This window comes from Cynocephalus volans, chromosome 5, assembly GCF_027409185.1.
Source record: "Cynocephalus volans isolate mCynVol1 chromosome 5, mCynVol1.pri, whole genome shotgun sequence".
NCBI lineage: Eukaryota > Metazoa > Chordata > Mammalia > Dermoptera > Cynocephalidae > Cynocephalus > Cynocephalus volans.
In genome coordinates this window covers 29,975,514-29,990,805 of record NC_084464.1, presented here as the reverse complement: position 1 = coordinate 29,990,805, position 15,292 = coordinate 29,975,514, and the positions used below count along the sequence as shown (strand labels likewise).

Below are 15,292 nucleotides of genomic sequence, written 5' to 3'. Positions count from 1 at the left end.
CTGGCTGGGGACTATGTTCACCACCGTGGTGGTGACCTCTCACATCTGCTTTTCTATCAGGTGCTTACTAGCACATAGGACATGCTCTGGGGTAAAGAGGAAAGGAAATTAGATGAAGGGAACAGAAAGGGAAGGGGGCATCAAAAAACTACTTTGCTTTTGCCTTCCGGGTCCTGTAGGGCCTTTTTACACTCGGTGAGCTGTGATAAATGCTGCAGGGGACATTTCTAGTGCATGCCTCCCTCGGAACCAATCTCTCTCCCTTTTATCAAGAGGAAAAGGGGAAATTGTAGATATTATAACCAAGAATCTGCACAGCCACAGGCTAAGCCACACAATATCCCTGCCATGACTCACTTTGGGATGCCACAGTCCCAGTGCATTCATTCATTTGTTCACACGTTCATCCAATATTTAGTAAGTGACATTTTTGTGCAAGGCCTGCAAGGCCAGTGGAGAGGCCTCTTGTTCTGGTCTTGGAGAAGGGACTGAGTGGAGCTCCAGCCAGGAAAGTCAGGGTTCTTCCTCCACCTGAGACTCTCAGTCGAAACCACCTCTCTCTTTCCACTTCAATCACAGAAAAGGCAGGTTAAGGCTGAACCTAGAATGCATCACACATTGTGAATTCCTAGTTTCACTTTTCTCTTTTGCAAAGCAGAAATTGTGAAGGCCAAGGAGGAAAATGCATGCACAGTAGAATACGGAACACTTCCATCCCTACAGAGCCTCCTGCCTTGGCTGTGTGCTGGCTCCTTATTTCACATGGGGGGAAGTGATACATCCATCTTGTGTGGGGCCAACAGCTCTGGTTCAAGTTAGAATCACTGTGGAGCCCACAGCCCTCTCAAAGCTGAGGCCACTGCTCAGACCAAGTAAGTCAGAAGCCCTTGGGTGGGACCCAGGCACTGATATTAAAAAAAAAAAAAAAAAAATTCCTGGTGGTTCCACTGTGCAGGCAAGGCTGGGAACGACTGTTCCAGAGAGGGTCTGGGGTCCCGGGTCTTGCCCTTTTATGGAGTTGCGTATCATCTCCTGAAGGTCAAAGTCCTGGATTCCTAGGATTCTCAGCTCAAGTTCTTCAATTTCAGGAGTTTGCTTTAGAATTCAAAGTGAGCTATTACATTTAAGCTCTTGTGTTATAATGAATATTTAGTTTATCTTTTTTTGTTTATATAATTGTACCAAACTTCGGATGGAGAAGATTTAGTCAAGAGAACAATTTTTATTTTTTATTATCTAACAAGGAATGCTAGTAGGAGATCTACTTCTTAATGAATAATTTCATTCATTACACAATCAGCAAGGTTAAAACTTTTTTATGGACCCTTGGGAGAGGGAATGCAGTTATTTGCGTGATACAATGGCAGAGACCTGGGCGTGTGGTGGTGGGATGTGGGTTTAAAGAAGGGGAAATATATAGTGGCCCGGGAAATGAGAAGGACCCCACCGATCACCACTTTGCTCTTAACATCCACTATTGTCATTTTTATTCCTTTATATATTAAAATTTACTCTGGACCTTTCAAGGCAATGTTAAGTCATGGTAGATAATGTTGTTGCACTTAGTATCAAATCCTCTAATATCTCTAAGTATCTAAAACCTGAGACAAATTAATCCATAGTCATGGTGGCCAAGGAAGGAGATGTGGAATATGCCTAAGTACTTACAGATTCATGAAGATTCTCTCCAATTTTGATGTCTTGAGGACCAGCAGCATGGGCATCACCTAGGAGCTTATTAACAAGTGGAATCTCGGTCCATATTTCTGGCCCAGTGAATCAGAAACTGCAACGAAGCTCTCTAGATGATTCACAAACTCAAGATATTGGAGAAACATTGATTTAGCCTATCTACGCTATTTATGAGACAGGAGCTAATCAAACTCATTCATAGAACTTACAGATGACCATAGATGTGAACAGAATTTGATAACAAAGCAGCACAAAATCGGACCTCAAAATTAGTAGTAAACACGTCCATGATTATAACAAGGTTGTGAGACTAGTAATGTTCCATACCATGATCCGGACTAGAGGCAGAACCTACACGTGCCCTAAGTCTCATTTTCAGGATGTCTCTCACAGTCAATGGTTGTGTTGCTTCCTTGTTTTCTGTCTTGTGCTGCCCATTACCCTGTCGACCCTGTCTCTCAGGATATACTCTTACCTCTTGAGGTTGTTGGTACTGAGAGGCCATCAGAAGGAAAGCCCGCTGGGCCTGGAAAGCGCTGTGCACCATTTCCGCCTGGAAACAAAGAGGAAGATGGCAGTTTCAGTGTCTGAGCTCCATAGGAAGAGCTCCAAAGAGTTACCATACGATCCAGCTATTCCACCCCCAGGTACCTACCCAAGAGAAATGAAAACATATGTTCACACAAATACTTGTAAAGGAATGTTCACAGCAGCATGATTCATAATAGTTAAAATGTAGAAACAATCTGAATGTCTATCAACTGATTAGTGGATAAACAAAATGCGATATATCCATACAGCGGAATATTATTTTGTATTAAAAAGAGGTGAAGTACCGGCACATGCTACAACACAGGTGAACCTTGAAAACATGATGCTGAGTGAATGAAGCCAGTCACAAAAGAGCACATTTGTAGGATCCCATTTATACGAAATGTCCAGAATAAGCAAATCTATAGAGACAGAAAGTAGATTAGTGGTTGCCAGGGGCTGGCGGGAGGGAGGAATGGGGAATGAACTGCTAATGGATACAGGATCTCTTCTGGAAGTGATGAAAATGTTCTGGAATTAGATAGGGATGATGGCTTCACAACTTGGTGAATATACTAGAAACTACTGAATTGTTCACTTTAAAAGAGTGAATGTTATGATATGTGAATTATATCTCAATTAAGCTGTTAAAAAATGTTTGAGCCCCAAGCCATCTCCATGAAGATGTGCTCACTGAGAGCCAGGGCTTTTATGACTACTCATTAGGATGGATTTTTTGGTGCCATTCAGGACCCCGGTAGAATGGGCCCCACCTGGGCTCAAACCCCCCTAACACCCCAAGGATTTGTGCAGGTAGAATGCCCTCAGACACACATTCTCTTACCCTCACCCTCAACTCAATCTGAACTAATTCTTTACTCTTTTAAATTTAAAAAAATTATAGAAGGGTACCAAAAAGAAAATAACTTCAAATGCCCATATCAGCCAGAATTAACCATTTTGGGCATGTTTTTTCTAGTTTTTAAGAAAATTCACACAGTTGTTTTCATAAGATAATGCATACTGATTTAGAAAGATTTGTTTAAATGCAGAAAGCTCCAAAAATGGAAGTTTTAAAACAATGCCTCACGACCTAGAAATAATCGTTATTAACATTAGATGAACATCACTGCAATCCTCTTTTAAAAACATATATGTAGAGAGACTTATAAAATGGGACCATACCTAGTGCTATTTTTAAAAATAAAAAGCGTGCATTTTAATTATGATTGAATAGTAAAGATGAAAAAAAAAAAAGAACTTTAACAAGTTCAAAAAAAAAAGTTTCTGCACTATAATAGTTATCATGTCCTAAATCATCATTCTAAGGTAAGAAAGATTTTAAAATCTAAGAGATTGGAATAATTATGTGTTTGCATTTTAAACAACATGTTATAATTTTAGACAGTACTGATCGACTTCTTGCTGGGAAATATGAGTACTAAGCATTCTCACATGTTCTTCCATCTCTCATCTCTCCTCTTCCATATTTTTTCATTATTATTTTTATTTTGCCCAATTGATAGCATTCATATTCTATCTGTAACATGAGTTTCCATAGTTGTTTAGTATTAATTCTACATTTAAATAAACCCAGTGATTCTCACCTGGGCTCCTCCATTTTTGAGTTATTCTGATTTTTTCTTTTTATTGGCTGGACCCTCATTATCAGGTATTTTCTTCAACAGGGTCTCAAAGTTGCTTTAGTTCTTTCAGATTTAAGCACATCTTTCTATTTTAATAGCATCTTGGATGGATATAACATCCTTGGGTCACTTTCCTAGAAGTCTGAGCTCAGCTTGATTTTTTTCCTCCCCTGCAGGAAATTAACTTATTCTTCTTTGATACATGAAGAATTATTTCTTTGTCCTTCAGGTTTAATAGCTTAACCAAGATATGTTTGGGTTTTGAGCATTCTATATTATATTTGCTGGAATACATTTGATCCATTTTTCATTTCTGGGAAATTTTCTTATGTTATATCTTTCAATACATCTTCTGTTCCATTTGTTAGAGTCTATATACAGGAACTACAATTATTATCCTTAAATTGTATAATATTTGAGTGTCTTCATATCTTTTAGATTCTGTCTTTAATTTCCTTGTCTGTCATCTCTATTCACCATGATTCTATGAATATTTTTTTTCTATTGTTAGTAAACAAATTTTCAATAGGTCTCATGTATGTTAACATTTCTAATTTACTCATATATCATTTCTGCATTAATGTTGTTTTAATTCTTGACTTGTTAGACTTTAAATTCCCCTTTTCATTTCATTCTTACTGTTTTACCACCTTGTCTTTAAGCTATTTCAGAAATAATTTTATACTCCTGTTAAGTTCTAAGAGTGTAAGTTATACTCTTATAAAGCCATTGTGAGGAACCTGTTTCTGTTTCTTAAGTTTTATTTTCTTAAAGGTTGAGCCCACATCTTTCCACTCTGCATGCTGTGTTCCTTTCTGACACATTGTTTGTAGCTGCCATGGTGATTCTTTTCTTCTTGCTCATGCTTGATCAGCTCTGTCCAGATGCTGTAGATTGGATGCCCCTCCAACCTGATTGAGGTTTAATCTCCACCATTAATTAATTGTTGAGGGTGGGAAATCTTATCATGGTAATTGAGAGGTGCAGCCTTGAAGTGGTGATTAGATTCTGAGGACCATGCCCTAATAAATGGATTAATAATGGTGGTCATGGGTGTGGTTCTGAGGGCTTTAAAAGGAGAGTGAATGAAGAAGTTAGTCTCTCTCTCTCTCTCTGCTCCACTATCTTTGCAATGGGATACTCTGCTGTCACTGTCACCACCACCAAGACTCTCACCAAATGTGTTCCCTTGACTTTGGACTTCCCAGCCTCAGAAACTGTAAGCAATAAATTTCATTTTCTTTGTAAATTACCCAGTTTCAGGTATTTTGTTATAAGCAACAGAAATGGACTAATATACCAAGTATTTTAATTTTCTTTTTTTTTTTTGTCCTTTTTTGTGACCTTGCTCAGCCAGTGAGCGAACCGGCCATCCCTATATAGGATCTGAACCCGCGGCAGGAGCACTGCTGCGCTCCCAGCGCCGCACTCTCCCGAGTGAGCCACGGGGTTGGCCCAAGTATTTTAATTTTCTGATAAAATGGGGGATTCCTTGAGTCTTCTGCCGCCATGGCAGAGATCAGTTTCTCTTCCCTTTCAAGCAGCAGTTTGAGGGCTAAATGCTTTGTGCTCTGTCTACTCTTCTAGGGCTTGATGGAGCACAAAAAAGGGAAAGAAAAAACTCAGCTGAAGTGATGACCAGTCTTTGAGTCTTTGTGCTGCTCATTCTTCCAGAAGTTTGCTAAATGACCTAAACCAGAATTTACTCCACGTATTTAGAGCATATGCCATTTGGATGAAGTTGTCCCCTCAGATTCTACATCTATTCAATTCAGAACCTAGACATGAAGCCTTTACATCTACAGAGAGGAGTCCCATGATTTTCTTCTCTTGCTCGTATTCTCCTCTGCTGATTTCATTTTCTCTAAGGTACGTCTTTAAGGATTGGGGAAAGGGGGACAGAGTTAGGAACCAAAACCCACTTGGCCATCGGTTACTGACTATATGGCTTTAGGTTATGGCTACTTTGTTTGGTTACTATTAGTGAATCTTTAACCCTTTTTTCCCCTCATTTGTGGGGAGGGAAAAATTTTGTGATTCAGTTTTCTTTGACCGTGACTTTATATTCTTTTACACTTATCTATTTCATCTTTAATCTCCTCCTTGCTGGCCTCACATCTGTCTGGGGGAAGTTTCTATCTCTCTGCCATCTTTGGATATGATTTACTTCTTTGATAGATCGGTGAGAACCAGCTTAATACATTTTCAAAAACAGACACCTAGAATAACGACAAGAGGTTTAGGTTAATTTCATCCCAGTCTCAATATCAGACAATATTCTGGGCTGAAAGAGTAAATGTGTTAACTGGGAAATGACTAGTTTTTGCCATTCCACTTCATTATCATGTTTTGGGCATCTGACAAATTTTTGAAAACATTGACTGAAATGAACAGCTTAATTTTATTTCTAGTTTTCCTCATTACTTCTCATCCAAGGATCTTTTTTTTCCACTAAGAAGAAAATGCTTGAAATCAAACAAAGATTAGTAGACCATTTACATTTAAAATCACACATTCTTTTTTGTTTAAACTTCCTTTTTTATTGAGACATTGGTTATACACATTTGTGGGGTACAGAGTCGAACATCAGCATGTGTATAAAATGTGTGATAATCAAATCAGGGTAATCAGCATATTCATCATTACAAAACTTAACCATTTCTTTGTGATGAGGGCATTCAATCTCCTCTCTTCTATTGTAGATTATAGACTATTGTACATTATAGATGCCTAGCTCAACTGTACACCCATGGAACTTATTTTTCCTATCTAGCTATGTGTGTCCATTAACCAACCTCTAACTATCCTTCTAAAATCACAAATTCAATCATCAACCACATAACAGATTCAGTCTCCTGAATGTTTAAATGAGTGTATATTTTTCTCAAAGCCATTTTGGAGTACACCATCTTCTCTTCTCTTTGTCCCACTAGCCTGATTGCTGGGACTTTATTCTTCAAAATCTCAAATTTTGGGTATTGCTTAGGGAAGAATAAATGATTTTCAAATTTCACCATCCTGGAAGCCATTATGACTTTATGAATGTGAATCTCTGAGCTGCATGAGTATTTTTCCATGTATCAAAGCATATATTTTCAGTGATTCGGAAGGACTTCTGTCGGTCTCCAATAATCAATCACATTTCCAAAGAGGAGACTATGGAATACAATTTTCCACAGCTTGGATGTAAATAAAATAACTGCAGTTCTCCCAGCAACAATAGTACGGAGGTACTGTCCTCATCTATGACAAGCCTGGCAGAGTCAACTGAATTATAGTTGCTGTGGGAACAGCAATTTGGGATGGCCTGACTTCTGTAGTTAAAACTGCAGCTCAGAGGTGGCATTAACAATATTTTTGTAGTTATCCCGAGATGAACATTATCATTAGCCTTTTTTACTTTCCCGAGTAACAACGTTTAGCCTGTTGCTAATAGAGCAATTTTCTGGTAGGCCTGATTAGTGAAGATGGCCAATTTCATTAATTAGTCTCCTCTTCCCAATGGCCTTTCACTCGACAATAGGGCTTGGCGTTGCGGTGGAGAATGGCTGAATACCTAGGTATCTGCTTCAACTCTCCCTTTCATCTTGCTCGTGTATCCAAAACCTTTCTGAGGATTCGACTGTACACCTCCTTTCAGCTCCCTGGAACTCTGGGCTTAATTAACAGATTCTAAACCACATTCACTTTTAACTTCCTCAGTCCACGTGTCAAAGGACTTTCATTCCAATTTTGAGATATTCTGATCCACTTGCTTCTTCCTTCTGGAAAGTTCTGTGAGTCCCCTCCATCCGACAGCATCCTATTTAGGAGCAATTTTACTGAACCTGCTGAGTCTGGTAACGTGAAAGAGAGAATTTGGCTCACTCAGGCAGTTGGAAACTTTGTGAAAGAAAAAGCCAAACGTAGGGGTTTTCAGTAACGACACATAATCGAGCGTTTTTGCTGAGTTTGTCCATCACATGTGTGCAGGGCTCAGAGAGTTTCTGCAACCTTTGTGGGTGAACATGTGCATTCATCTGCCTGTGAGCACGTGTGTGCAGAGAGGAGGGGAACAGTTTTGGTAAAAGTCAAGGCTGTGCATTTTGTTTGAACTCTATCAGTGATCACTTCTCAGAGGCAGGTTAAGGGAACGTCTATTGTTCTGTGGTCCCAAGGAGAAGAGTAGGAGAATGAATTTAAGTAATCAGTTTAAAGCAAGCCTGGGGAACAAGCAAGCAGACGCCAGCTAAGTATGACTTATTTCCATCTAATCCCCTCAGGAGAGAGAGCTGGCTCCCTGGGGAAGCCCAACTGATCTCTGAATACACACAAAAGCTTTGCATTGTTTTGCTGGAAAAGCTGCAGGCTGCAGAGTCCCACGTGGATGGCAAAAAGAACAGGCGCAAGCGGGGGATAAGCCACAGGCGAGACTTGAAAGATGGCAAGACTATCAGTGTGGGTGCCAGTGCTAAAGGCATTCCACATCCTTCTGAACCCGCATCAGCCCTCTTCTTGAGAGCCAGACAGTGAAGGGAAGGGACCCTCTTCCTCCGACTATAGGGGAACGGGCACCTGTTGACTCAGTGTGATTTGCAGGCCCTGGGAAGGTCACTGCCAATGCCATCCACACAGATCTCCCCAGGTGGTCTACCAATGCTCTTTATTTCATAGTTATAGATAGCGTTTTCAGATTTATTCTTAAGAGACCTCTCCCCTATCCTGAAGCAGAAGTCCCTTGAGTTTCAGCCAATAAAGAGGGAAAGAAGGATCAGATAGGTGAAAGCAGGACAAAATGGGCCAAAAAAAGAGGTGGTAGAATGCCAAAGACAAATTTCACCCATTTCATGATTTTGCTTAAAACAAGGTTGAAGATGCCTAATTTTGTAGACATGAACATAAGCACCCACCCCACAAAGTCAGATTATGAAAGTCAACTGAGTTGACATTATGAACCTCACAGAAGGCTGAAACTAGTGGTTCTCAATCCTGAGTGTGCATCAGAGTCAACTGGAGGGTGTGTTAAAACAGATTGCTGAGTACTCTCCCGCCCCCCGAGTTTCTGACTCAGTAGATCTGGGTGGGCCCAAGAATTTGCATTTCTAACAAGTTCTCAGGTGAGGCTGATGGTTCGAATTTGGACACCACACTTTGAAAAACACAGATCTAAATGATGTCTCCCATATTTCCTCTCTCATTTCTATCCCATTTTCATTAGCAGCTGAGTCAGCAGAACAGCAGGCATCCACTGGGGACCGATGCAGTCCAGCCATCAGAGGGCACTCATTTCAGTCAACCCTTGCATTTTTCTCAAATGAAGGGGTGAGGGTCTAGAAAACATGAAGTTCTTTGCCCAAGGCCATATAGCCACTTAGTGGCAAAGCCAAGGCGAGAATGCCTAACTCCTGACTTCTTTCTAGTTCTCTTTTATTGCCAAAGGAGAGACTTAAAAATGAGAAAGTTTGGCAAAAATGAGTGAGAACAGTGGAGATCATGAGAGCTGGATATAATTGTGTCGGGCCAATTTTTTTTTTTTTTTTTTAAGTATCGGCAAGACTGACTTCATAGCTATTATTGCTTGCCTAATGAAGGGCGACAAGTGAGCATGAGCTAAGCCAGTCATGGGAGCTATCACCACCCAAAAGTATTTATAAAGCCGCTGCACGAGCACTTTGCCTATGTGCTGAGTACAGGGCAGACGAGGTTATGGGAGATTACAAAAGAAGGGTGAAAGGAAAGAAAGCAAGAGCCCTGGGTAAAAATGTGCTAATGGTGTTTGGGAGCAGATGCTGCAGGCCAAGAAATGAATGCCTCATTCCTCCCCACTCAGAGTGACCTCTTGGATTCTTATTTTCTTATAATCACTTCAGGGGTTCTCATTTCTTACAAAGGATTTGGATAAAATCCAGAATTTTGCCTGGCCTCCAGAGTCCTGCATAATTGGACCTTCATCTTCTGGCATCATGGCCACGACTCCTCTGTAAGTACTCTCTGCTCCAACCAGGGTGGTCTCCCAAGCACCCGCAGACAAGAAACATAATTATATACCCACAGCCTTACACAGCCCCCTCACTTCTTTGAAAAAGAAGCCAAGACCTGGAGAGGTTAGTGAATTTCCCAAGACTGGTGAACAAGTGTAGGATCTGAATTGGGTCTGTCACATTGTTGGGTGGGAGGGGGTGAGGGAGGAGGGAGGGAGGTTTCGGTGATGGGCCACAATAATCAACCACATTGTATATCGACAAAATAAAATTAAAAAAAAATAAAAATAAAAAAATAAAACTGCCATAAAAAAAAAAAAATGAATTGGGTCTGTTGACCCTAGTCTACGGTCCTCTCTCTAATCCCACACTAATGACGTTGTGGGTTGACTTTGTGCACACAGAATCTTCACTGCTACCTCAGTGACATCGTAAGTCCCTAAAGAGGGAAGATTTCATGTTCTATTCTTTTGTGTCCTCCACTGAACCTAGCATGTGGCTTTGAATACAGTAGACGACTTACACTTATTTATTGTTTGATAAAGACTACACTCACTATGGTCTAGGTCACTTGCCAGAAAGTTAAGTCTGGAAGCTGACTTTGATAGGGAATGCCTAAAGGACAGCAGATGGGGGACATGACCACCCTCAAAAACAGAGGTTAGAAATGAAGTCCATAGGCATTTGTCTTTTTCCTGATGCCTAATTTCAAGTGACATCAATCATGCCATAAATCAATAATGGCAAGTTAGGAGGGCAGATCTTAGTCTATACTATTTGACCCTGAATAGAGAGGCTCTCTGAAGTCACCAAGAGTGTTTCCTGCCCTAAATGGTTTTGTCTGGGTCTCCGCTCTCTGCTGTTCTCCTGAGTGCCTACTTCAAAGTCCCACCTCACTCTTCGTATCTCGGGTCCCAACCTACCCATCGCCTGGCATGTAACAGGTGCTTAAGAACTGCTGAGCAGATGGATAAACGAATGGAACAGCATGGGCAGGATTTGAGTTGTGTAAATTATTAGATTTTAAACCCAACAAATGTTGACTTATATGTAGCTAATGATTATTGGTTTATTTCATTCAGTTATTGAAAAAAGCTATCATACCTCTGTATCCTTCCAACTTCTGCTATCAGTCCTGTGAGTTAAAATATCTGCCCCCTTCTGCCTTTTTTTAAATGAGAAAAAACTTATTCAGTTTCAATTTTGGGGCAACATTATGTAACTTCCACCCCAGCTTCACCCTCTTAGTGACAGAACACCTCCTCATTCCCCATTAATTGATGTTGGGGGGGGTTGTGGGCAAGGTGGGGGTGCTATGAACACGTATGTTGGAGGGGCATAGGGGCAGTTATCGAGTGGAAAGGATGATGGGATTGTGATATGGGGGGTCACTATGAGACTCTTATGATAAGCTCTCTGTTTTTACTTAGATTGTTTCTGCTTATTAAAAATGGCAAAGTTCTCCAAAGATGCTTTTATCCTCACTACATGAGATTTTATTTTGTGTTTATTATTAGTAGTTTATCATATTTATCTGGGGATGCTTGGATATTCTTATAGAAATTGGACAACACCCAAACTGCCCCCTTTATGCTGTCACAGCCAAGAATAAAACATACAAGTACAGAATGTTCCTTCACTATAACTTCTTTGGTTCCCAAGGACTTTTGCCCATTTTGCATAAGTTTGGGAAACTGGTTCTCTTCTTAGCATGCCATCAGGGTAGGAACAAAGAAGCAAGCCTGAATTACCATCAGTAAAGAAACCTGTACATCTGCTTGTGCTAAAATTTGTTCTGAGGGCAAAATCTGTTTTGTCAGTAGCACAGTATAAAACTAAGAGTTAAGAAATGAGAAATCGGACTGATCGCCATTTGTAGTTGAATCTGAAATTGCCACAGGGAGACAGGAAAAGGGCCAAGCTTTGCTGGGAGTATGACTGGCCTCATCATTTCGGCCAGAATCTTAATATCTCACCTGGACTACCTGTACCCTGCTGGTGCTTGGCATGTGTCACCTGTCCCTATACATATGGCCAGCACAGATTTCAGTGTGAGTCTATCTTATCAAGGACTAAATGGGATTGTACAATGAATGGTTTTTTTAGACTTTGAAAAATGTCCTTATGAGATAAATATACCACGATATCAATGGAAGTTATCTCTGAGGAGTGGGATTATGAGTGGTTTTTGTTCTCTTCTTCATACATTAATTGCCAAATTTTCCTACATCAAACATTTTTTTGTTATCAGAAAAAAAAATTGTTGAAAAGATATAACTGAGGAAAACAATAGGTTATTATTTAATTGCATAGAGGAGTATTTTCTGAGTACTTCTTATGTGCCTAAGATGCTAAATCAGGTATAAATCAGGGGAACCAAGACATGAACACAAAGAATAATTAGTGCATGTGTGTAACAAGTGATAAGAAGCTAAGTGTGAGGAGCAGACAGCAGACATCCAGTCTGGACAGGAATGGATTGTTGATATCACCAACTCATTCATGGTTGAAAAGGTAAGGTTTGCCATTTGATCATCTTGGCAAAACACAAGGAGCATTCTCATAGAAAAGAGAATGAAAAAGAGGAATGCATACTTTTTCTATAAAAGATTTCCTTCTCTCTAGAGCCCAGGAAGCACACTGCCTGGTACTCAGTGATTTCCAACCATCATGTCTCCCTTTAACACAGCTCTCCAGCTCTTCAAGACAGCAGGGATTTCACAAAGCCTACAACTCAGCCATGGCTGCCCTTTTGAAGCATCCAGTATGCACATAATGAAACTGAGCCTAAATTTACAGTCTGACTAGGGGAAGGAAGCAGTAATGTCACACTCTACTTACTTAACAAATATGTTGGCAATACTCCATTAAATCATAAGGACAAGTTAATTTAAAGACTTTGGCCTGCTCAAATACCAACCAAGTCACAGTCAGTTTCAGGCTCTGTCTTAGCCAAAGCATATATCAAAAGGGCAATAATTTTATATTAGATAATTGTTGTAAGTTAGTATTTTTACTGCCCTTACAGTTTACTGATTTTTTTTTTTCAGTGATTCTACTCTCGTTAGCAGAGAAAGGAGGCATGCTTATTGAATAGGACTAAACAGTTTTGCAGTCTGGAAAGAAAAGATGAGTAGGTAAGACTGAGAATGTCAATGTAAGACTACTAGGTAATTTTATAAAAGAAAAATCATTCAGGTACTGATAATAAATGAGGTTTATTCTTCATTAATAGAACTGTTGCCTTGGAAACTTCCAGCTCTCAAAGGCTCACAGTTCTGACACTAAGGAACAGCTCCAACATATCTTTTCTACATCCATGCCTGGAATCTCTATTATGTATCTCAGCTGCATTACTGGTCTCAGTTAAGGTGACCTCAACACCCCACCAACCCCAGACAAAACATGTCATATCCAATCCCAAAGAGGCAATTTAAACAAATTTCCTGACACATCAAATAGATCAGAGGTAGAACTGATAATTGGTTTTCTTTTGCAAAAAGGATGATTTATATGGGTTGTTTCTATGTTTCTGCTTGTCCAGCAGAGGACAAAGTATTTTTAAATAATCAATGTCTGAATATTAATGTGCACTCAAATCATTCGTTGCTTCCCTAAAATTCTATTTTCCTAGTTCTGAATTATCACCAAACAGCCTAAAGCATTTTCAGACACTGTGAGAGCAAGAATCAGTAAAATATGTGTGTGTAGTGGGGGGCAGGGGGAAACAACAATCTGGCAATAAACATTAGGGAGCACCTGCCATTGGCCTAGGCAGCACTTCCAATTGGAGGCATTTTTCTTGAGAAAATAACTGTATAGTTATAAAATATTATTTGTACAAGAATATTCACTGTAATTTGGTTTATAATAGGGTAAAAACTGAAAACCAGTCAAATGTCACTAATTTTTTAAGTGATTATGAATAATACTAGATGACCATCCTTGCAGGGACAGGACCAGGGTGGGACTATCGAGGAGCCTAGGGTGCAGGATTTAAGAGGTGCTCTGTCTCAGGGCCATGCTCTGGGGGGTTCACTTGTCTCTTCTAGTCTGGCCCTGCATTCTCGTACATACATTACTTCACCTACATACAGTTATGACTGTTTAAATCAATTATGGTGTCACCATGCAATGAAATACTATGCAGTCATTAAAAACAATAATGTAGACTTCAACTTACCGATATGGAAAGAGGCCCAGAACACATGGTCTAACTTACAAAAACAGTATATACAGAAAAGTCTGCAAAATCTGTAACATAAAACCAAACCAATCACTGTACTTTAAAAAGCCCAACATAGAACTCTTCTAAATAATTGATTATTGCAATTTGTATTAAAAATACCAAAGATTTGGAAGAATTAAAAACTGTGATTATTTCTCAACGCATGGAAATAGGAAAAGGAAGAGAACACCATTGTATGTTTAAATCTATTTGCTTTTCTCATGGGCATGAATATTGTTGCAAGTTTGTATTCTGAACAAAACCATTCTCCCAAATTAACTTCATTTTCAAATTCAATCACTGTTTAGCTACAAAATAGTTGGCAGATTGGCTCTTCTCCAAATTCTCTAACTTGTTTTTCTAAAACTTAAGGAATCTAAAGCACTTTTTCAACACATTTTAGCCAAATCTTTTGACTTAGGGAACCAGCAACTGCTTCATGGTTGATGAATATTGGGTCTACACAAGTAAAGGGCACTTGGCAGCTCTAAGACCACTCAGAAAAAATCAGAGAAAACAAAGTTTATGTTAGAATGCACTGTGACACTAAGCATTATCATTTCACTTTGTGTTTTTTAAGTCATAATCTTATCTAACTTTTCATGCATGTTCCCAAGGAGAAAATGCATTCTGGAGGACTAAGCCAGTAGTGCCTACATAGAAGGGCCTTTATCACAATAGAAGCTCAGTAATTACTGCTTAACAATGAATGAATGAAATTACTGTAAAGCAGTGTGGTGTAGTAGGGAAACAGTATGCTTGAGATTCTGATAGGCCTGAGATCAAATCCAATTCTACCCCTTACAAGATGCATTGCCATATCCAAGTTACCCAACCATTCTGAGGCTTGGGTTTGTTATCTTGAATGATACTTACATTGAAGGATTCTCCTAATGATCAAGGAAAGGAACATTTGTCAGTAGCTGTGCATAGTGCCTGATGCATAGCAGGCCCTCAACAAATGCTAGTTCTCTTCTTTACAACAGCCTCTCTTACTAATATGGAAAACAAAAATAAGCCATGGAAGTAAACGTAACCTCTACTGACTATACTCATAAAATTTAGCTAAGAACCAGATTTTGTTCATTCATCCACCATGTCTACCCAACATCAACCTATCTAGACTGAGACCTTTGAACACTCTACCATGAAAGGTCCTGGCTAAACACCAGTTCCCCATTCCCCATAGACCCCCAGACAGCTGGGACCCCTGACACTGGGTGCCCAGTGGCCAC

At 39.7% G+C, this 15,292-nt stretch overlaps 1 protein-coding gene across 3 annotated transcripts in view; it reads right to left on the bottom strand.

The window, feature by feature from the left end:
• The window catches only part of CAP2 (cyclase associated actin cytoskeleton regulatory protein 2), a 137,351-nt gene that overhangs the window by 82,047 nt on the left and 40,012 nt on the right, over positions 1-15,292 (bottom strand). For all 3 annotated transcript variants that reach the window (XM_063096988.1, XM_063096990.1, XM_063096989.1), the window contains one exon: positions 2,168-2,245. In XM_063096988.1, the coding sequence (XP_062953058.1) occupies positions 2,168-2,245 (78 nt within the window). The remainder of the gene's footprint in view (positions 1-2,167; positions 2,246-15,292) is intronic.